This window comes from Ictalurus furcatus, chromosome 7 (genome assembly GCF_023375685.1).
Source record: "Ictalurus furcatus strain D&B chromosome 7, Billie_1.0, whole genome shotgun sequence".
NCBI classification, from domain to species: Eukaryota; Metazoa; Chordata; class Actinopteri; order Siluriformes; family Ictaluridae; genus Ictalurus; species Ictalurus furcatus.
This window is the reverse complement of record NC_071261.1, coordinates 19,034,786-19,057,681: the sequence shown is the minus strand read 5'-3', so window position 1 is coordinate 19,057,681 and position 22,896 is coordinate 19,034,786. Positions and strand designations below refer to the sequence as shown.

General features: G+C 38.5%; 1 protein-coding gene across 3 annotated transcripts in view; it reads left to right on the top strand.

Annotated features, from left to right (window-relative positions):
- exoc6b (exocyst complex component 6B) overlaps positions 1-7,108 on the top strand; it is a 101,246-nt gene extending 94,138 nt beyond the window's left edge. For all 3 annotated transcript variants that reach the window (XM_053629101.1, XM_053629100.1, XM_053629102.1), the window contains 2 exons: positions 3,052-3,164; positions 6,384-7,108. In XM_053629101.1, coding sequence (XP_053485076.1) covers positions 3,052-3,164; positions 6,384-6,510 — 240 coding nt within the window. In that variant the 3' untranslated portion in view covers positions 6,511-7,108. The remainder of the gene's footprint in view (positions 1-3,051; positions 3,165-6,383) is intronic.
- The last annotated feature ends 15,788 nt before the right edge of the window (positions 7,109-22,896 follow it).

Here is a 22,896-nt window from a genome sequence, read left to right as displayed (position 1 = left end):
TTAAAGGCTCAGGAAACCTTTGCAGGTGTTTTGAGTTAATTAGCTGATTTGAGCTCTTCTCAGGTCGACATTTCTGTATTATAAATTCTTTCTTCTTATATTCTGAGATACTGGATTTTTGATTTCCTTGAGCTGTAAGTTGTAATCAATATTAAAACAAAAAAGCTTGAAATATTGAATCTAGAATATATGAATCTCAAATATATGAAAGTTCCTCTTTTTGAATGAAATTATGAAAAAAAATAACTTTTCCACAATGTTCTAATTTTTTAGAACCAAATGCTTGGTGGTTTCTGTAAAGCCCTGTATATAGGCAAACTCCACTTTCTACTGCGACGGGATTGAGTGCACATCTGCACATCTGTTATCCGGTCTAAAACAACATGCTGAAGAAGATATATCAATAAACACAACATTTCTCTGTACATGCTGATAGCATGCTTATGCGTTTGTATTTTCTTTCCAATCTCTCCCCCTTACTGCTGTTGTGTTTTTCTTGTCTCAGTCTCTTGAGTGTTTGATCTTCTTAACTGGAAGTATTAGTACTTCATCGTAGATGTATTCTGTACTAAGTATCTGGATTTGCTTATTATACCAACTTATAGTTTTGCACTAAGAACCAAATCACAGCATTCGGATCACACTAATGATTCATCGAAGTTATTTAAAAGACATGTTAAGTAGATTGTATGAGCTTTGTTTAGTGTGATTTTTAGCATTACCAGCACAAAACGGCCTTATAACACCTGTCTGTTTATTCTCAAAGCTATTCTTCTTCTTGAACTCTTCCTCAAAGAGGGTTCCTAAAGTTGTTTTAGAGATTATGGTGGACAGGGGTTTGTTATTGTTTGGTTGTATGGGCCAATCATTCTATTCTATGGCATTTATTAGTATTGTTCAGGCTTAGGTTCAGCTGAACTTGGCCTGTGAAAGCCCTTAGGCTGCTGGCCTGGTGCCAGAGAATGCACCAAACAATGCTGCAAGCCAGAGGCCAGCCAGAGGTGAGCGACAAAGAGCTGGAGATGAAGGCAGAGATAACAGAAGAATTAATGGAAAGAAAGTGTGATTCTAGGGAGGACAGAGAGATGGATGGTTGGATGGAGGGATGGTCAGAGGAGAAGTTGAGAACAAGAATGTGTAAGTGTGTTTAGTTGTAAGATGGAGAAGTATTGCTCCAAATAAGAAAGTATGACTGAATTATCTTAACATACCCTTACCCCAAATGATTGACTAAATGCTGCATAATCAAGTACAATTTGTTGATCGTTCATGATTCCATGTATGAGGGATATAGATACTAGTGCATATGCAGTTATTATGCAACATTTTCTGTTCATTCCAAAATGTGTTCTGTGATTTATAACATGCATTGTGCTGAAAATCAAATCTTGTGTTTTTCAAAGTACTGTCCAAAGAGCAACAAATCCTGGAGAATAAAAACAGAGGGTCAGTTCACCAGGCCCTCTGGACTATTAACGAGATTGGTAATTCCCCTAGTGTTCCAAACAAATAAATACAGCAGTCAGAATAACCATTAAGAACCCTTATCCAAATGCCCAGTTCACAGTGAGTGAGAGAGTGAGTGTATATGAGCTTGGGGTGAGATTGAGGGCACGAGGGAAACAAGGTCAACACTTCGGTGTGCCGCGTCATGTTTTATTTTGTCTTTTTTCTTTCTCTCCTTCATTCTTTCTTTGGGAAGAATGAGAGGAAGTGATAATCCAGTGCCCGTCCCATCCAACACCCCCCCCCCCCACCCCCAACCCAGCTCACTGTTTGTTCAGTGAACGAGGAAAGTGGGGCTGATAACACCGCTGCAGGGTCACACTGAGGTGAGCGAGAGAGATGTGTAGAGATACCGAATGGAAGTTCATAAGGAGGTGAAGGCAGAGGGAGGGGGCTCAGCGGAGAGGTGAAACCCAGGTCATGAACGTGTGTGATGAACTAGTCAGCGCTGTATGGAATGCACACATTTTTGTTTGTGTATATGCAGGGTTATGGATGACAGCAAAGCCTGCCTGCCCAGTCGCCCCCCCACCCACTCCTTTTTCTTCTACCCTTCAATCTTATTTTCAAAAATGTGAATAATCTTTTCTGGTAGATGTGCCACACGTATGTGGGAGGAGCCAAAAAAAGAGAAATCTGATAGACATGCATGTAAATCTGACTTCGCACACTCGGGTGCTTATCTGCCACCAGACTAGGACATGCTGGTGTATGTGTGTTTTTGTGTCTGTGTGATTGAGCTGATTCCGTGCGAGTAAGGAAACAGACAGAGATGTTTGTAGATTGCCTTTTTTATGTTGTGTACTCGATCAGACAGATTTTTGGTGATTTATCTCTGTCTTTCACAGACATGTAAACAAGATTGTTTTCAGTTCAGTACATGGACCTTTTTCCATCTGTGGAGGAATAAATATGTCTAATTGTCTGCATGTATGTACATCTGATCAGTGTCAGTGTGTGTGGAGTGGGCTGGATTGTTGGTATTGGTAGTGTGCTGAATGTCACTGGGTTTGTAATGGACCGTAGATTTCAGGGCAATCATGGGTCATTATCGGGTCAGGACTGGGTCACAGGCCGACCAAAACATCTCTACTCATGAGGTGAAAAAGTGTAAATGGCTTTTCTCTCTTTAACCTCTCTCCATTCTTCACTAATCCCCTGCTTTGTCATGTTTGTCTCCCTTGTGCCTCCTCAGTAATCTCATTTAAGAGGCCCTGCTCACTTATGTAATACTGCGAAAACTGAACTGCTTGCTTCAGCTGATGGAGTCAGACTAAACTTGATCTGCTTTGATGGACTCTAATACTTTTTGGAGTTTTTTTTCACTCTCAGTTCCATTCGAGATAACTTTATTGCACTGTAATAGTGCCAAAACAAACCAAATATTTTTATCTATTGATATCATACTTGAGCATTTTTGGCAGGAATAAAAAAATACAATAAAAACAAAATGGAGTAAAAATAAATAACATCTAATAATGTTATTCTATGTGCCCTTACTAACTCATTCCAACTTACTTTCTGTTTCTCTGTTTCTTTTTCTAGCTGTTGGATCTCTTTACTCAGTGGGATTGGTCTACGTACCTCGCTGACTATGGACGTCCAACCTGCAAGTACCTAAGGGTCAGCCCGCATACCGCTCTGGCCCTCCTAGAGAAGTAAGTCACACACAGAGCCTTGAGAATGCTTTGTTGAAACAATTGTAGGTACACATGTTTTATCATTTTTATATTTCTGAGAAACTCTTAATTTCTTTGATACCTACACTGTCTGACAACATCTTTCCCCCTCTCGCATCACATCACTCTTCTGCCTATGTGCAGGATTTCTCGAGCGTGAGTACAGCACAGTCTGTGTCAGCACAGTGTGTGTGTCTGATTGCGGTGTGCTATTTAGAAATGTTGATTCTAAAATATTTGTGTGTGTATGCATGGTTATGTCTGTCGTGTTTATTGTGCACAATGGTGAGTCAACATTTGTTTTTGCATGTTTATAGAACAGGCTGTTTGCTGGCATATGATTCCCTTGTAACTTTGTAACTCTAGTTTTTTTTTTTTTCGTTTTTTCCCCCCCCCATTCTTGCTAGACTGTCTCATGGTCATGTCTATTCTCCTATCTCTCTTATTCACCCACTCCTTTTCTGGGAAGATTATAAATTCCCTGGTTAAAGCATTACACACACCAGTCTTGATCCCATTTGAGCGGCACTTACCCTGGCCATACCCTCTCGACCCTAAAGCTCAGTGAAAGTGATCTGTATTACTAAACCCCGAGCTGGCCACTAACCAGGCAGAAACAGTGGGCCTCATTTATCAAGCCTTATTTGTAAAAAGTTCATAGGAGCATTTACATAAGAAATTTGGTATTCATGCAAATCCTGTAATTTTGGAAAAACGTTCGTATCCTACTTGTGCTGCTGAGTGTGTATAAATGTATGCATAAGAAGACTAATGTAAACCACGGTTGATTTAGCTTCATGTTGTTTAAGCAGTACAACACTTTTAGAGCCAGTACTAAGTGACTAATAAGTGACCAATCCGGTATATCTGAAGCTGCAATGTACTGTACTCTCTACTGTGCCCTCATTGGGCTTCCTATTACACTTCTATTTACTATATACTGTATACTAATATTATACTACTTTAAATATACTACTGTACTAATATATATATATAGTCAATGAACACTCTGGCTGTACAAGTGTTCCTAATAATCATGTGGCAGCAGTGCAATGCATAAAATCATGCAGGTGTAGGCCAGAAGCTTTAGAGAATGTTCACATCAACCATCAGAATGCAGGAAAAATGTGATCTGTGATTTTGACCGTGGCATGATTGCTGGTGCCAGACGGAGATTTTCACACACAACAGTATCTAGAGTTTACTTAGAATGCTGCAATAAAGAAAAAACATCCAGTGAGTGGGATTTCTGCGGACGGAAACACCTTGTTGATGAGAGAAGTGAATGGAGAATGACCAGACTGGTTCGAGCTGACAGAAAGGCTAAAGTTACTCAGATAATCACTTTGTGCAGTTGTGGTGAGCAGAAAAGCATCTCAGAATGCACAACACGTCGAGCCTTGAGGTGGATGAGTTACGACAGTAGAAGACCACATCAGGTTCCACTTCTGTCTGCCAAGAACAGAAAGCTGAGGCTGCAGTTGGCACAGACTCCCCGAAACCAGACAGATGAAGACTCTGTCACCTCCCGTAAACAGAAAAAAGCTTATTTTCTCTTTCACCATTTTCCAGCTTCAGACATACAGCTTATGAGAAATCCAACGTAGAACTACTCGAGATAACAAATGTTGGGTGAAAGTTCCAGAAATCAATGCAGTTATACAACGCAGAGTTATGGCAGAGACTTGCTTCAACTAGTTATTGATCTAGGAGATGATAACCCTGATGGTGTTGATGGTGGTATTATCATGAAAGTTCAGCTTTGGAGCTTTGGAACTTGCTCTGTATGTGCAGAGTGTACAGATGAGGAGGTGAGTGAGCTGGACAGACTAAGAATTAAAGAGCTGCTGCTTCTCTCTTTAGGTAGAAATGAAGAGAGGGATACAGCCCACTGCATCATTATCGGCAGGTAGCCGAACAGCATTGTGTGTAATGCAAGAAACCATTAACCAGAGTAAAAAGTCATTTCTAATTTTAGGTCAAAATTGAGATATTATAGCTAACTGAGGTTCTGTGGCCATGATTGTATGTGAATGTTTGAATGATGACACAAATCATGACTCTCAACACATGCTGTGTTCACCTGTCCTTTTTCACATTGCTTTCAGCAACCTATGATGCACATCTGGCTTCCTTCCTCTTCATCCATATTTGTACACACAGATTGCTATCCGCATTTTCACACACTCCCAAAAGCAAACATCCCTTGCTCGGTGATGGTAGCTATAGTTGCAGAGATAAGAGGCAGATATTTGTAACTATTCCATGGCCACAGAAGCACTATTGTATAGCTAAGTTGATGTTCATCTAATCTAATAACCCACAGTGAGGTAAAAGATAAGTGATGTGTGAATGAGATCAGGACGATTGAGAAGTTATGAGAAGGCTTTATCATACTAAACATAACTCTGCTTGTATGGCTATTGTGTCTGTTATGAAATGTGTGTTGGAGAGCAAAGAATATGGTGAATGAAATTGGAAAATAATGTATACTTTGATAATATGTAAGTAAAGCCAAGTATTAATCAACTGTCCTGCTGTATTTACCATGAAATGATCTTAATATTAAAGAGATGTGGGATGGTACAAAAGTGCAATTCTGGTTCTGGTTGGCTGACTGGAACCTCGCTGTGAGTTCAGTGATCCATGAAGTGGTTTTTGAGCCATTTGTGGAAGCACCAGGCAGAACGGGTTGTGTTGGTCTGTGCTGGTGGTCCAGTTTCTTCTTCCACTCTCCATGATGTTCCAGTCTGCTGCTCTCCTTTGAAGTCTTTATTGGGACTTAAACCTTAATTGGGATGTGTCCTTACCACCCAGGCATGTACCTCAAACAAGGACTTGGGTTTTCTCCAAAGATACTTCCTAAAGGTTTGGTGTTTTTCAAGCAGGTTTCTAAATGGGAGGAAAAGGAATGCTTAAAAGGTTTGATCTTTGACACAGATTTTCCTTGGAATATTAGAATAGTTTACTTAAAGGTTCTGATGTATTTAATTTTATATCAGACTAGATTATCTGATGTAGCTTCTTGTATATATCAAGATCTGACAGAGATATGCAGGTTGCTAACATAATCTTTTCCTTTATTCTATCTTGTGTTTTTATATAATCTCTCTCTCTCTCTCTCTCTCTCTCTCTCTCTCTCTCTCCCCCCCCCTCTCCCTCTCTCTCCCCTGTCTTTTCCTGTCTCACTCTCTGTAGGATGAAGGACACTAGTCGGAAAAACAACATGTTCGCTCAGTTCCGTAAGCATGAGCGTGACAAGCAGAAGCTCATTGACACCGTCGTCAAGCAGCTGCGGAACCTCATTGCCAGCCACCAGACCTGAGTCCATTGATGGTTGCATATCAGTTAACTCGTCCAATATGAACTACTTAATTTGTCACTACCAGTAACAGCACCTACACCACACTGGTGACTGTTCGGGCTTTTGCTTTGTAAAAGAGCAAAATGAATAGACTTGCAAGACAGATGGAATAAACAAGAATTGACAAATGGGTGCCATGGGTCTTTCAAAATAAGTATTTGTTTTACCCAAAGGGTTCCGGCGGTAGCAGTTTTGCAGTCCTTTCTCTAAGCCTTTTAATGTCTTCCTGACAGCGTCTCACCGGCATCAGTATCAGTGAACCTTGAAACTGCTCTCCCATCTTCCTACATGACCATGTAAGCACAACATAGGGTTACCAGTTAAGTAGCCCTTTTTTTAAACCTGTCTCTATGAGACTTTGGTTATTAGCGTCACATATCTAGCAACTGCACGTTTGACAATAGGGACTTTAAGCAGTAATGGCTGCGGGGATGCTACAGTGCCCAGTGCATTTTTGAGTCTGGCTGCTTCATGCCACGGTAGCCTTTCTGTCAACTACAGCAAAACCCTCAGTTTACCAGTGTCTGTGAGATTGAGGTCATTTAGTAGTTAATTTAACCCCCCCCCCCCCCCCCCCCCCCCCCATGAGTTCAATGGAAATGTTGATTGCACAAAATAGTGACACTATCATTTTGGTAAAAATAAATAAATACATATTTATATATATATATATATATATATATATATATATATATATATATATATATATATATATATATATATACACATACATACACATACATACACAGACACTGGCTAATTTAATAGATTTCATTCATTTTATTTTAATGCAATCAATAATGTTACCAACAGTTTACCTTTAATAAATAAAGAGGGCTTTTCTCTCCTTATTGCTTTTTTCCCCAGTGTTGATTCAGATTTATTTCTGGTCACTGTAGCCCTTTTTGCAGCACTCAATGCTAAGTCCCTAGTCTATTTTAAACCATCCTTAGTAGATAGAAGTAGATGGATATATTGAAACATCCTGTATATTGTAGCCTTAAGCCACTGCACAGTTAAGACTGCTAACTGAGCTGGAACACAGTCACTGTTCTCATTTCTGATAACACTGATGATTCAGTAATTCCCTTTAAATAAATAGTAAGGCAGAAACAAGTCGCAAATTAGTTATTTTATGGCCTTAACCTACCGCAGGAGGTCTATCAGCTGCTGTTATTCTGTACAGGCTAGTTGCAAATCTAGATAGGGCTCCAGCAAGGAATAGCTCCCAGCGTTGTTGCCTGTATAATGTGTGTGTGTGTGTGTGTGTGTGTGTGTGTGTGGGCGTGCACCTATGTTTGTGCTGTGGGTCATTGTGGGTCTTTATTTTATTGACGGGATTTTCTCATCAATTGGGTGCAATATTACTACTATTTTCAAACAGGGAAGAAATCATAAAATCTTAGAAAATTAGCTAAAGATTTTATTTTATTATTATTGTCAACACAGGAGGCTATAGTTTTGGATTTACATGCTGTAGATCACTTTTACAGTATGTTCATTGTGTGTGCGTGCATAGGCCCTGGCTCCTAGAAAATGTAATCAAAATCTAAAGGGAATAATCATTCAAAACATTCAGTTTAGTGTGTGGGGGTGGGGGAGTGTTGTTGGTTTATTGGTTGTGCTCTACATGTTGCCTTTTTTAAAGCTTGATTTTGAGTCCTCTGTACCCGAACTTGGGTTAGTGCAGAGCCATAGGATGTGTGTGAGAGAGGGGGAGTGTGCTTGTATATGTGTGCACGTTATTACATATGAGCAAAGTCGTGTGGATTTATAGGGAATGTTTATTCATTTTATTGTTGAAAAATGAAACAGGTGCACTGTACAGAATGTAATGCTAAACCACTAATGAATGACCTTCAAATACTAATAAAGTCTAAAACAAATGGAAACCAATATCAAATAAACAATAAAAAAAAAAGAAAAGAAAGAAAATCACAGTTATGAGTAAAGGCTCTTATTTTTCAGTTTTTCAATAGTAGTTAAGTAGGTTGTTTATGCATGCATTTAATACACATGGGCCTTTTTTCATGTCAATTCAAAAACAAGAACCAGTGGTTCAGTTGAGAGAGAGGACTAAAATGTTCAAAATGAAGACGGTAATATGAAGATGTGGCATGATTGCATCATGATTACCAGTGTATAAATTCATGCTCACATAAAAATACAGGATATCAAACTGGAGAATGACTCAGGACTTTTTAATAAACTGTTCTCCTCTTTATAGGCTGATTACTTGCTTATAACATTTTTACCTAGATCTTTAAAATCAATATTAAAAACAAACAAACAAAACTTGCCTTTTGGAACCTAAGCAGAAAAATGCTGATTCTTTAAAAGTCATGAAACTAGGAGCTAAATTAGTTGAATGCAGCTGTATTGATCTTTCAAAAAGCTGTCTTGTCGGTATAAGATGGGAGAGGAGCATCACAGGAAACAAACTTGATCCAGAAGCTGTGCTGAGTTTTGGAGGGATTTATTAAACAATTTGCAGCAGGATTTGCTCATTTCTCAATCCTTTTAATTTCACTCAATCATTCAGAGTTTGCATACATTATTACTGATTAGAGAGCTGTACATCACATGTCTCACATCACATTTTAGCATACAGCCATTAATTTACATAATGGAGTAGCTTTCTTCTTAGTACCACTGTGTGTTGTTTTCGACTCTTGCTCTTTGGTGGTTGTGCTACATAGTGAATACAAAACGTCTACACACCCTTGTTAAAATTGCAGGTTTTTATGAAAAAACCCCCAAAAATTAAACCAAGATTAAATGTAAGATCTTTTCCCATCTTTAATGTGATCTAGCAACCAATAAATTTCAGGTGAAGAACAAGCATTTTGCAGAGTTAAAACAAGAACCTGAAGTGTGTCTATAAGCATTAAGTAATACTTTGTTAAAGCACCTTTTGCTTGGATTACAGCACTTTTAGGTATGAGTCTACTAACTTATCACATACTGACATGGCAATTTTATTCCACTCTTCCTTTCAAAAATGTTTCAGAGCTAATATATAGTGAGAGAGTCTCTTTGCACAGCCCCCTTCAAGTCATTCCACATGTTTTCGATGGGATTTCGATCTGGACTCTGACTGGGCCGTTCCAAAACTTTGCCATTCCTTTGTCGATTTGGATTTGCGCTTTGAGTTGTTGTGCTGGAAGGTGAATTTTTTTTTTTTTTGGGGCAGTGGTAGGAAACTGAAGTCTTCTGAGGAAAAATGCACAGGCAGTAATCCAAGCTCAGGGTCAAACCTGGTACAATGGAACTGTGAGAAATTTAGATGACTAAGTTTCACGTGAATTTCAGAGTATTTTTTAAATTCAAACATGGGGGCATGTTTACTCCAATAAAGAGTTCTGCATATGAATTCTCCACCATTATGTAGTATGGAACTCCTGATTGAGAAAAGTTCTGATCTATTACATTTTTTTTTTGTGTAGCACTTTTAGCAATAGACATTGCCACAAAGAAGCTTTACAGAAATTTGGCATGTAGATTTAAATTTAGATTCATAATGTACAAGCCGGAGGTGAATGTGGCAAGAAAAGACCACCCCAAGATGAGGAAGAAACTTTGAGAGGAATCAGACTCAAAAGAAAATACAATTCACTTTGACATTTATTTGTACAGTAGATGTAATGTATTGTCCAAATATTCAGCTCCTCTTCATAGCTTAAAGTTTTCTTGACTCCTATCACACTGGTTGAACCGTTAAAGGGAAATTGAATGGTAAGATAGATCAGGTGATATTAGAGCAGGGAAAAATGGTCCCACAGCCATCCTGATTCTTGTTAACTATTTGTACTGTTTTTATAGTAGCTGTGTGGTTACTGTATATTTTGTTGTCATTTTCGTTCCCCAACCATGGGGATATTATGCTAAATCGTGGATTTTTGTCAGGGGCTAGCTACGAATACGCTGCCACACTACACATAGAGTGCATAGAATGAAAAGGATATTTAGGGTGTTTTCACATACAGTTCGCTTGAGCCCTCCAAACGCTTTCAGAGCAGTTCAGCGTGTATATGTGAACAAACCAAGTGATCTCAGATTCCCCTAACAGGACGCAAATGTGAACTTCCGGAGGTGGTCTGAGTACGATTTCTTCATGATATGTGAAAGCAGTGAGGTCCCGGCCCGCTTTACATTTCGTTTCGACATGTGCACCTGGAGGCTTGCCGTACCTGCAGCCATGTTCCCTCACTGCTGAAAACAACACAGAACTTTTCACCATGTCAGGTCACGGGGTTGTGTGGTCTCAGGAGGAGAGCTGTGCACTTCTTGAAATTTGGAAAGAGGATTGAATTAAACACCAACTATCCTCAACACATCAGAACATAAAAGTGTTTCTTTTGTTTTCTCAAAAAATGAAGGAAATAGGCTATAACAGAACAGTTCTACAATGCTGAGTAAAAGTAAAAAAAAAAACTATGACAGAAGTACATGAGCACCTGTGACGAGATGAAGGATTCCTATCCTATGATGACTTGGATGAAATTTTGAGTGCAATCTGGGGTCTGAGTTCTTAGGAAGGGTCTAAGATCACGTCATTGCTGAAGAGGACCAAAAAAAGAACCTGGTTCTCTTTTGAGTCCGCTATATTGTGAACACCAAAAGGACTGAGGTCACTTTCAGCTGGTTCCCTTTCTGGTTCACTTTAAGTGAACTGGGTTTGGTTCTTTTAAAATGAACTATATGTGAAAACACCTTTGTATGAAGTTATAACATTTTTCAATCGAAGGCTTTGATTAATACACTGGTATAGAATTCTGTGCTTGTTCAATTAAAAAAATCTGTTAGGACCAGGACATTACAAATTGTAAAGACCACACACATGATCTTATGGTTAGATGCAATCATCAAAACTCATTGGAATGTGATGAACTTGGATCATGTCCACAGTTTCACTGAACTTAGAAATGAGTTCCTGCTCTAGTCCCTCAACCTCAACAATTTTCCATATTTAAGATAGCTGAGTGCTTTATCATGAACATCGCATTCTGCTCTGCTTTGGTTGTGTTTGTATATGGAGAGCATCACTGAGCTGTAACTAGTACACAAATAAACCATTGTCTTGTACACTTGTCTTGTTGTGCAGAAGCGATCGCGCAGTCCAAAACAGTGGTGGAGGAATTGCATATTGTGGGTGTGTCAGGGAAAATATTCTTTTGGGACTCATTTGAGCGCATCATCCTTTTTGTGAGAGATCAGTGAGTGAACAGCGCCAGCATAGTAGTGGATGATGAAATCTACGCTCTTACTGGCTCTCTACTCTAAACACTTCTTCCAGTTCAGAAATAGGATAGTAGAATTTTTGAGACAGCCAACATTTAAGTCATACATTAGGCAAATGTAATTGGATTTGAGGCTTGACTTAGACAGGATTTGCTACATTTGAAAACAACTGGTGTTGCATTAAATATCTTTTTTTTAAATAACATTTTTAAAAATCTTTTGAATATACAGTGGCGCCTGAAAGTTTATGAACCCTTTAGATGAGCAACAACTCTTTTTCTGAGGTCCTCAGAAATCTCCTTGCCATGATACAGTTCCACAAACGTGTTGTGAAGATTAGACTTTGCTCTTGAAATAAAACAGGGGCTCACTCACCTGATTGTCATCCCATTGATTGAAAACACATGGCTCTAATTCCACCTTCAAAGTAAGTGCTAATCCTTGAACCTCTCACATACTTTTGCCATTCACAGATATGTAATATTGGATAATTTTCCTCAATAAATAAGTGACCAAGTATAATATTTTTTGTCTCATTTGTTTTAGGACTTTTAGGATTAAATCTGATGATGTTTTAGGCCATATTTATGCTGGTATATAGAAAATTCTAAAGTGTTCACAAACTTTCAAGCACCACTATATACAGGTGGAAATGAATCCCTCTTCAATTTAATAGTGTCTGTTGGAAGGTCTGTGCTCAAGTCATAGCCTGTTTGAGGCGATGAGCAACAGAAGGTGAAAATTCCATATATGTATACCGAGGAAGGAAATATTGTGAAATTATTTATACTCAGGAAGGAAGTACAGTTTGTATTACTTGGTGGCTTTTTGACCTTAAAATCTTTCACTCAGCTTTCTGCTTTCTGTGAATCTCAACCCCCATACACCAAGTTGGGAGACAATGAAAAAGAATCACATTTCTAGTCAATTCTATGGACACTGGAGTTATAGAGTGTAATTCATCTGTTTGAAATTCATGGAACGTCAACAGATCTTTACAGTAAGATGAATTCAGTCAGGTAAATACAAGTAGTAATCATTGTAAAGATTGTTAAGCTATTAAAATAATATCCTGAACCATATCAAAAAGTCATTAGGACACTATTTTCTAGCATCCAGTAAAATGAATCCTTTCCAGTATCCTTAGAACATTCCAAGAATGTCTTCCTGCTATTATAAGAATGTTTACATTACTTAAAACAAACATAAGCTCTAATATTTACATTAAGTTTCCTCTTAATATTACAGTTAACGTTTAAATGCAACACCATTATACAGTCAGGTCCATAAGTATTTGGACGGTGACACAATTTTTTGGAATTGTGCCTCTGTACACCACCACAATGGATCTGAAATGAAGCAATCAAGGTGTGATTGAAGTGTAGACTTTCAGTTTTAATTCAAACGGTTTAACGCAAATATTGCATTGACTGTTTAGGTTTTATAAACATTTTTTTGCAGAGCGCCTCCATTTTTGCAGACTCAAAAGTAATTGGACAAACTAACATATAATTAAATAAATATAAGGAGTATTTTTAATACTTGGATGCAAATCCTTTGCAGTCAGTGACTGCCTGATAACTCGAACCCATGGACATCGCCAAATGCTGAGTTTCCACCCCTGAGGTGCTTTGCCAAACCTTTACTGTAGCCGCCTTATAGCTTTATCAGAATTCATCCTGCTATTTACATTTATTCATTTAGCAGACGCTTTTATCCAAACTTTTATCCAAACTTATTTATATCAGTAATCACATCATCAATAAACACCAGTGGCCCAGCATGCTTTGGATCATGAGCCCTTCCATTCCCTTTCCATACTGTTCTCTTCCCATCATTCTGGTATACGTTAATCTAGGTTTCATCTATCTAAAGAAGCTTGTTCCAGAACTGGGAAGGCTTATTAAGCTTGTTGTGTTTTTTTTTTTTTTTTTTTTTTAAACAAAGTTTAATCTGACCTTTCTGTTCTTGTTATCAGTAGCTTGCATCTTTAGGTAAACCCTCTGTATTTACTTTCATGAAGGCGTCTTTTGATTGTAGACTCTGATACACCAATGATACACCTACCTCCTTCAGCGTGTTCTTGATTTTGGCTAGTGTTATTCTTCACCAAGGAAAGACTTCTGCGATCATCCACTTTAGTTAACTTCTGTGGTCTTCCAGGCCTTTTGGTGTTGCTCAGCTCGCCAGTGCATTCCTTTTATTTATTTATTTATTTATTTATTTATTTAGTCATTCATTCATTCATTTATTCATTTATTTTTAAGAATATACCGAATTGTTAATTTTGCCACTCCTAAAGTTTCTGTTAACTCTCTGATAGATCTGTTTAGTTTTTTCAGCTTAACAATGGCCTCCTTCACTTGTATCAACAACTCTTTGGACCGCATATTGAGAGTTCCCATGAGCGCCTACCAAATGCAAATTGTAATTATCTCCAGAATTTTATCTCAATCTGCCATGAAATAACGTGGAGACAGGCCACACCTGCCCAAGAAACTACGTAGCAGTCAATTGTCCAATTACTTTTGAGCCTGTGAAAATGGAGGGACTCTGTGGAAAAAAAAAAAATGGCTGTAATTCCTAAACAGTTAATGCAATATTTTTGTTTGGAGGCCAAGTCAACTTTGTCATGTTTCTGAAACCATTCCTGCAGGGTGCATTAGCCTGCTGAAAAAGGCAACTGCCATTAGGGAATAACATTGCCGTGAAAGCGTGTACTTTGTGTGCAACAGTGTTTAGGTAGGTGGTACGTGGCAAAGTAACATCCACGTGAATGCCAGGACCCACACTTCACATTTCCTCCGCCAACTTGCCTTCTTCCCATAGTGTGTCCTGGTGCCATTTCTTTCCCATGTAAGCAATGCACATGCACCTGTCCGTCCACATGATTAAAAAATTCTTAAAATAAATGTATAGAAAATGTGATTCATCAGACCAGACCACCAGGCTCCGTGGTCCGGTTTTGAAGCTCATTATTCTGTCTCTGATTCAAAAAAGTTCATTTTATTAGCAAGTTTCACTGTGGCACTATAGCAAAAATAACCTTAGGGAATAGACTAAATGGTCAAATGTTTGTGAAAATCTGACCAGATTTAGTCCCCCTATGTTGTTATAATAACCTCCACTCTTCTGGGAAGGCTCTCCATCAGATTTTGAAGTGTGGCTGTGGGGATTTGTGCTCATTCAGCTACAAGAGCATTAGTGAGGTCAGGTCTTGATGTTGGGTGAGTAGTGAATTGTCTTTTATATTAAAATGTGAAATGATTAAGCTTCATGGTCATTCTTTACAGTACTTTTAATATCACTTTCAAATTACACCTAACATTTGTTGGAGTTTCCGATGACATGTTAAGGCATGAAAATGTCACGCTTTAGCTCAACGGCTTAAAGTGAAAAAGAAATCAATGTTAATTTTGTGAGCAGATATTATGCTTCCTTCTCTTACAGTTTCATTATAACATTATTAAGCTCTATTTCTGAGAAATGATTTGGTTTATGAGCTCACAGAAATTTCCCCATGCATTTAATTTCAACCTAAAATACTGTTTATTCTGTCCTTCCCGGCTGAGTGACACTCTTGAAAGAACTCACACATGTTCCTGAGCTAACACTCTTTTCTCGTTATGTGACCTCTTTCTGACTCAGAGGCGCTGTTTACAAACACATATCCTTCATTGTTTGAGAGGAACACGGCCTTCTGCCTTTCCCCCCCATATTAACTCACACATGTTAGATGTTTCTAAGTATTTCTTCATGACCCCTTTCAGACTCAGAGGCCCTGTTTACAAATGCAGTTCTGGATGTCGTATGAGGATGACTGGCATTGCTAAATTTGTATAAGATGAGCAGGACAGAAAGAGGAACTTCAGACTTAGCACAGTTAAAGAAAAGGGATGACACTATAACATTGACGTGTCTTTTTCCATTCCGGAGGTGAATCGGACAGTCCCTAAAAACAGAAATGGTAAACTGTTGAATTTTGCTCATGTTAGCAGCTCTGTATATTTATTTCTGGACTTGTGTTATACTCTGTGTTCTGGCAATGTGCATTGAACAGATGAGTTTCCATCACGGTAGCAAAGCTCTCAAAGGTCAGAAGAGGTCATTGTCAGTGACACCTGCATTAGTGTCCTTGTCAAAAGGAAAAAAGTACAACACAAATAACATTGCGTGCAGAATAATGCTGAACACACACTTACCTATCGCCAAATCCTCAAACAGATGTACGTAGATATGAACACACTTTTTTCACTGATGGAAAGAGTTGATTGTTCTCTCGCAAATCCTTGTCTCAAAAGGAAGAGGGTTAAAAATAACCACAGGTGTGTGTATATGTGTGTGTCTGTGTGTGTGCGTGTAACTCATAAGCTGGGGACGGAAGTACCTGCTGTAGGAGTGTGTGCGTGTGGGTCAGATGAAAGACCAGACAGTAGTGGATTAGACACTGTTTTTGCATACTGCCTGCACAAGATAACACAGATAAAGCCTCAAAGGCTCAGAAGCATGCAGTTTATGTACCTACTAATGGCCCAGTGGCTTATAGTGAGTGATGTGGCGGCTTCACCTCAGAGCAGTAGTATGTGATTTGAATCTTGTCTGACCTTGTTCTACATGCAGTGCAATGAAGTGAAGGTGTTCTGTTTAGTAATATGTTTTGAAATAGGTGTGATCAATTCTATGTGCTGATAAGTGTCTCTTAAATCAGGGGTTCTCAAACTTTTCAAGCACGTTTGCCTCGCTCCTCTGTGGTTGGGGTTCGATTCCCACCTCCACGATGTGTGTATGGAGTTTGCATGTTTTCTCCATGCTTCGGGGGTTTCCTTCTGGGTACTCAGGTTTCCTCCCCCAGTCTAAAGACTGTAGACTGATTGGCATCTCTAAAATTGTCTGTAGAGTGTGAATTGGTGTGCGAGTATGTGTGTGAGATTGTGCCCTGCAATGAGTTGGCATCCCGTCCAAGGTGTCCCCCACCTCATGCCCTGAGTTCCCTGGGATAGGCTCCCAGGGAACTAGTTAACAAGCTAGTTAACTAATGAGATAAGAGTTGGATTTTAGGATCTCAATCTCTATTTACAGTATCATCTGTTCAGTAATGTATTTAAGGCAGGACATCACAGGAGAGGGTATAAAATAAAAAAAAATTAAAAAAAGAACAAAACAATACATATCACAATCAATCTTTGCTAGTTGATTGCTGATGTTCTTACTGGTACTTTTCTTGAAGGATTTCCTCAAGCAACAGAGTATTTGTGTGTATGTGTATATATGTGTATGTGTGTGTGTGTGTGTGTGTGTGTGTGTGTGTGTGTGTGTAACTTTACAAGTTCTAGTTGTATAGATAACTGATTGGCATAAAGAATATAAAGAGACACTGGGAGCTGGAACTCTGGAGGGAGACATGACAGGTGAGATGGATGAGAGGGAGGGAGAAGAAGGGTGAAAGTGCAGCAAGGGAGAAGATGGACTGATAGGGGAAGAGAGGAAAGACAGCGAACGCACGTTCTCCTCTCTTCAAATGAAGATGGATGAGTAAGGCCACCCTCCCTCTCCTGCAGCTCCTCCCAGATTATTGATGGACTCCAGGGGTCAAAGGGTACAGAAACAAAACCCTGGTTTCCTCAGTGTGCTCTGTATGTGTCGTAGCCCCCCCCCCCCCCTCCCCCAGTCAAGGTGCTTGGGAGATTCTGAAGAAGGGGGAGATGGCAGAGGTAATGGTGGGTGTACAGGCTTTGTCTCAACACACATATACACACTCCAATCCTTCTTTATGATACAGGGTCAGTTTGACATGGGCTGTGTGTATATACACATACTTATATGCTGCTCACTAGTGCATAGGCATCCATATGAGGCTGTGTGTGTCTGTGTCCAAATCCTTGGTTATTCTAATAGGCCCCACACAAAGTCAGTAGTCAGTGGGGGTTATCATTGAGCCATCCATCTCCATCCTTCAGACCAACGAGCCGTTCAATTACTCTCAGATTTACTGGTCTCCTAGTGTTCTGCTTTGACTGGAACAGTCTGCAGAGTCGATTACTATCAATCATGTGGAATGCTGCCTGAAATATTACCAGCTTTTTTAAAAAACAAAGACGTTACACAATTCCCAAATTCCACTTGCACACTTATCTATCTCATTTGGTGCAGCAAACTCTTCTCTGATTGTTTTAGGGGAATATTGACCTTCTTAGCCTTCTTAGCTGCATGCTAATTACTAACTTTTAATTGTCACTGACTGATTATATCTCTCAGTGGAAGCAGGTGCAGCAGTCATTTATCATTGTAGAAGACTTACACAGTTCCATGCTTTTTAGAGATTAAAATGCTGTTAGAGTAATGACTAGTAGGTGTTGTTCTGACAGTAGCTTGGTACAATGAAAAATTTCATATTCTATAAAGTGATACAGAGAAAGTAGTACAGTTGAAATTTTTTGACTTTTTCTCCACTTCCATACCAGACACAGTATAACATACAATATATTGAATTACTTTACTGGAATGTAGTTGCTCGGAATTCTGTTAGATTAGATTTGAACTTGCTCAGTTTTCAGATTCTTTTGGATCCTGTTACTCTCCGAGTGCCAATATCTGTATTATAGTCATTTGGTGTGAAATTAAAACCACTAGTCTGTTTTTTTTATAGTTCTAGTAACAGCTCTGATTAACAACTTTGATTTTGGTCCCCATTGCTAAGGTTTAAAGGGCAAACAGTCAAAATTCCAGGGGTAATAGATGTTCATGACACATTTTACAAATCTTGCGAAATGCACTATTAATAGTCCCCAACCCCCCCCCCCCCCCCCCCCCAGAGGAACCGGTTTATCTCCAAAGTAACTCCACATGTTTCTCCTTCTGTCTCCTTCCAGTAAACCTTCCCTCTGTTTTGGAGAACACCCAAGTGTGTAAAGGAGACTAAAACAAAATAAAATGATAATGGTTTTTATAAGGGGAAAAAGGTTTGACTTTGATTTTCTGATCTCATTTCCAAGTGGAATTAAAGTGTCTGATGATATTAGAGTAATTGCTATGTACATGGGCTTTTGATTGAGTGAAGTAGAAGGGTTCCATATGGGTCAGAATTTGGGTTTGCTTGGAGAGAGAGAGCGAGAGAGAGCGAAAGAAAGTGAGAGTGTAGGTAGAACCAGTGTCTGGGCTACTGTTCACAGAGGTTGCAGTCATGGCAGAAGAACAGAGGTAACACACTGATTCTGTTCTGAAGCATGTCTCACCTTTTAAAAATTTGCCACAGTCAAGGTCATATCAAGTGTGAAGACATTTCAGACAGGAGTTTCAAATACTTTTTCCAGATGTACAAATGAAACTGAAAAGAGAGAAGATAGCTATTATAGAGAGGAACAAATGATCAGATTGATCATTGTGTCCTGTAACTGTGTAGGAAAATGCCAACATTCGTTATTAGGTTGTTCTTATATATTAATTATATTGTAATGACAATTATTCAGAGGACAAAATAGAATGGGATAAGATTTTTCTTATTTTTCTTAAGAGCTGATGCACAATATGGTACGTCACACTCATTCAAATCTCTAATCTGTTTCTTTTTCCCTTGTTCATTTTGTTTTCGTATACTGATGAACATCACAATGCTTTATATTGTAATACTTCACATAACACAGACATACATGGGCACTATTAATTCAATATTATCATATAGTGCAGTCACAGATTTGAATTATTTTACCTTTATAAGGCCAAATTGTACAGTGTATAGTAATATTGTAATGTACATATCTTTATCCAAATATTTTTCTAAGTTAGTGCTCATTACTGCAGTGGTCATGTAATTTTTTATTTGTGAACTATTTCACTACTAGGTGTGGTCAAGATAAGGCAATTCCCATCTCCCAGAGCCTCAAATGCGAACAAGAGGCTAAGTTGGAAAAATAAACGGTGTTGTCGCTGTCCGTGCTTGTAATGATAACAAAATGAGGCATTAATAGTTATGGCATGAGACATTAAGGAAAAAAGAAGGTTTGAAGTGTGCCCCTCAATGAATAAATCCACAGTAATACTACTGTTAAAGTTAGAAACAGATCTTACAGATAGACTTCTGAATGACTAATTAGGGTAATTTTGCCTTGGCTAATGTGGACTACTTGTGGCTAATTTACACTTGGCTAATTTATGAACAAAAACAGAAGCCTATTTGTCATATTAGCAGGTGAGCAATCTGGAAACAGTTTGGATATATATAACAATTCTGATTAGTTTGTGAGTTTCACAAAGTGTCTAACTTTCTTTACAGTTCTAGCACAAGTGCTATCTGCTGAAAAACTTAACACAGCCATGTGATGTCAATAAAATGTGGAAGATATACAAACTATGTTATTAGTCTAACTGGTTGCCTGATAATTAATGATTTCAGAATGGACATTTGTATCTAGTGCAAGTTTATGGAGTGGTTTGATTCTGGGCTTCATTGCCTGAGTAATATTGTTTGGTGTTGATAGGGTTTATTTTGTTTCCAATCCACTCGGGTATACAGTGGTATATCGGATATCCAGTTGAGTTACAGCTATGTATTTCACCAGGGAAATGGTTAGTTTGTGAGAACATGCTAAAGTGTTCTGCTAAAGTGAATTGCTAAAATTAATCAGTGGTTCTCCCAAATGAGCCACATTTAAATACCATAAGAAATTATTTCAGTCTAATACAGAAGATTAAAAATATTTTATTCCATAAACATAAATATAAATTCCATAATTGGGTGGTCACTGAGTGTGGGGGTAAAATGCCATCTTGGAATACTTTAATATTTTACAGCAAGGCTTCATCCAGTTGCCAGTAAAGGGCTTGGTAGAAGTGCATGACCTTTCATAGGTGTCAGTTGTGGAGGCTACAGTACCTGAGTTGGTAAAAAAGAATTCTGGGATCTGGCATTAGTCATATCAGCTGAGACACCAGACAATAGGTGTCATTTTCTATTTCTCTCACCCTCTATATCTTCTTGTTTTCTATAAATGGGTATATCAGAAGACAGCGAATTTCTACTGTAATCCTCATCATCAGCCAGTGTTGCTTTAGGGTGAACACACACCCTGACAAGAAAGGTATGTTTTGCAGAGTGCTGTTAAAAGAAGTGGGAAGCCAAGTTCCGATATTTGTGTGATGACTAATTGGAAAAATGAATGCACAAAATGTTTCGCACCCTTCACACCTGGCACAGTGATGGTGAACAGGTGAATCTCACCCTGATCAGGTCTGTGCTTGACTCGGACTTTCCTAGTACAACCTGTAACTCAACTCTGCACCAATTGCCACCCCCCCCCCACTTTTTTGTTTGATTTTTTTTTAACAATGACAATAAAGATAGTGTTGTAAATTACTGCTGACTGGATCGGACCAGTTTTTCACTGGATGGCATCTAAAAAAGGAAATTTGTCTGTTTATTGAGATTTAAGAGATTTAATGACCATGACATTCAATCATTTTGATATTTCACACAAACTTAATGCAAAGCATAATACATTTTGATATTGTGTAATGGACTGATCCTGACCTTTCAAGTTTTATGTATGCACTGGGACTCTACTGAACATGTTCAATTGACTTGCATTACTGCAGTTTGGTTTGGTAACATTTCCCCATCCTTAGGGATTTCTAGATTTTAAACACCCGGGAAATGTTTTATTTACATGAAAAAATCAGTGTGACTCAGCCACTATTCCCAGTAATGAACAGTAATGACCATGTCCGCTTTAGTCGGAGAATGATAAACATCTGTGACGCATTAAATTAATCAAAGAAGCCGATAATGACTCCTGTGAGCAAACGAATCAGTCATGATGAAGTCATGATATGTAGGTGAATATGTACCAACCCAATACCAGCAAGCATTTTTGTGATGTTTTCTTGAATGTAACTAGATGAGCAATACTAATGGGAAATGGGAAGTGGTGCTGAGAAAAGATGCACAAAATTAATCAGTACTGCTAGGGTTATAGCTGAGGATTTGTTTATGGCCATTCTTCCTTCTATCTTCTTTCATTCATCCAAATATCACCAAGTGTCATGCTTAATGGTTAGGTTGTTTCAGCCAAAGACACTTTAGCTGTTTATAAATGAGCGCATGATACAAACATCCACCCAAAATTCATCTTTTTAGTTACCGTTGCACATTTTGTACAGACTAAGCTGTGTTGTACCTACAGATGTGTAATGGAGTCACACCAAACTAATAAAACTCTTCAGCTGCATTACCTTAAACCAGATGGAGGAATTGAGGGTAGCTTGCCCATGGGGTGACACAGGGAGGGACAGCATGTGTAAGGTCTTGCATGTAACTGCATGTGTGCTGCTGGGGTTTTTCCCATCTTACAGCCATTAAATTCCTCTTCATTGTCCCAGGAAAAATGTGTTAGTCATTTTTCAATCACATGTACCATCGCTCTATGTTTTATAAACCTCACTTACTTCCCCAAGTGTTCACCTTAAGGCCTATGTGGTCTAACTAAAATGCTGAGCTAATTTAACTCATTTTCTAGCAATGTGAGTGAAATACCTTAACAAGCATATTATTGATACTTTTCCAAGTAGAAAAATCAATATAAGTAACGAACCTTGTATATGATGTTCACATCTGATGATCGAAAATAATTTTTTTTTAAATGCAGTATGACACAAAGTACATAAAGATTAGGATCAATATCAACACAACTAGGCTATATTAACAGTTGTTTATTTGCATAAATATACCAATCTTAAGTAATTGAAAAAAACTTAACAAGTGAAATAAATTAAAATGGTTTGTAGTTAGGTAAGTGATAAATAGATTAATGTCCTACAGAGATGGGTTTTCTTCTTCTAACACACCAAATTCAGCATGAGGGCCAGATGTATTGAATCTGGTGTGTTAAGTGATGTACAGTACAATACGGGTGAGAAGTGCTGAGTTTATTATTATTATTTTAATTCCCACATATTAAATCTGTATTTAGTAATAAACACTATCTAGTAGGCTATTAAACACTATCTTGTCTGTAAATTAAGGCGCTCAGAGTTCCAGGTGTGTCGGCGGTGTTCTGTATGAACTTCCCCGTGTGTGAACTTTTCTCAGTAAGTAGCCGCTAGGCGGCGCTGCGG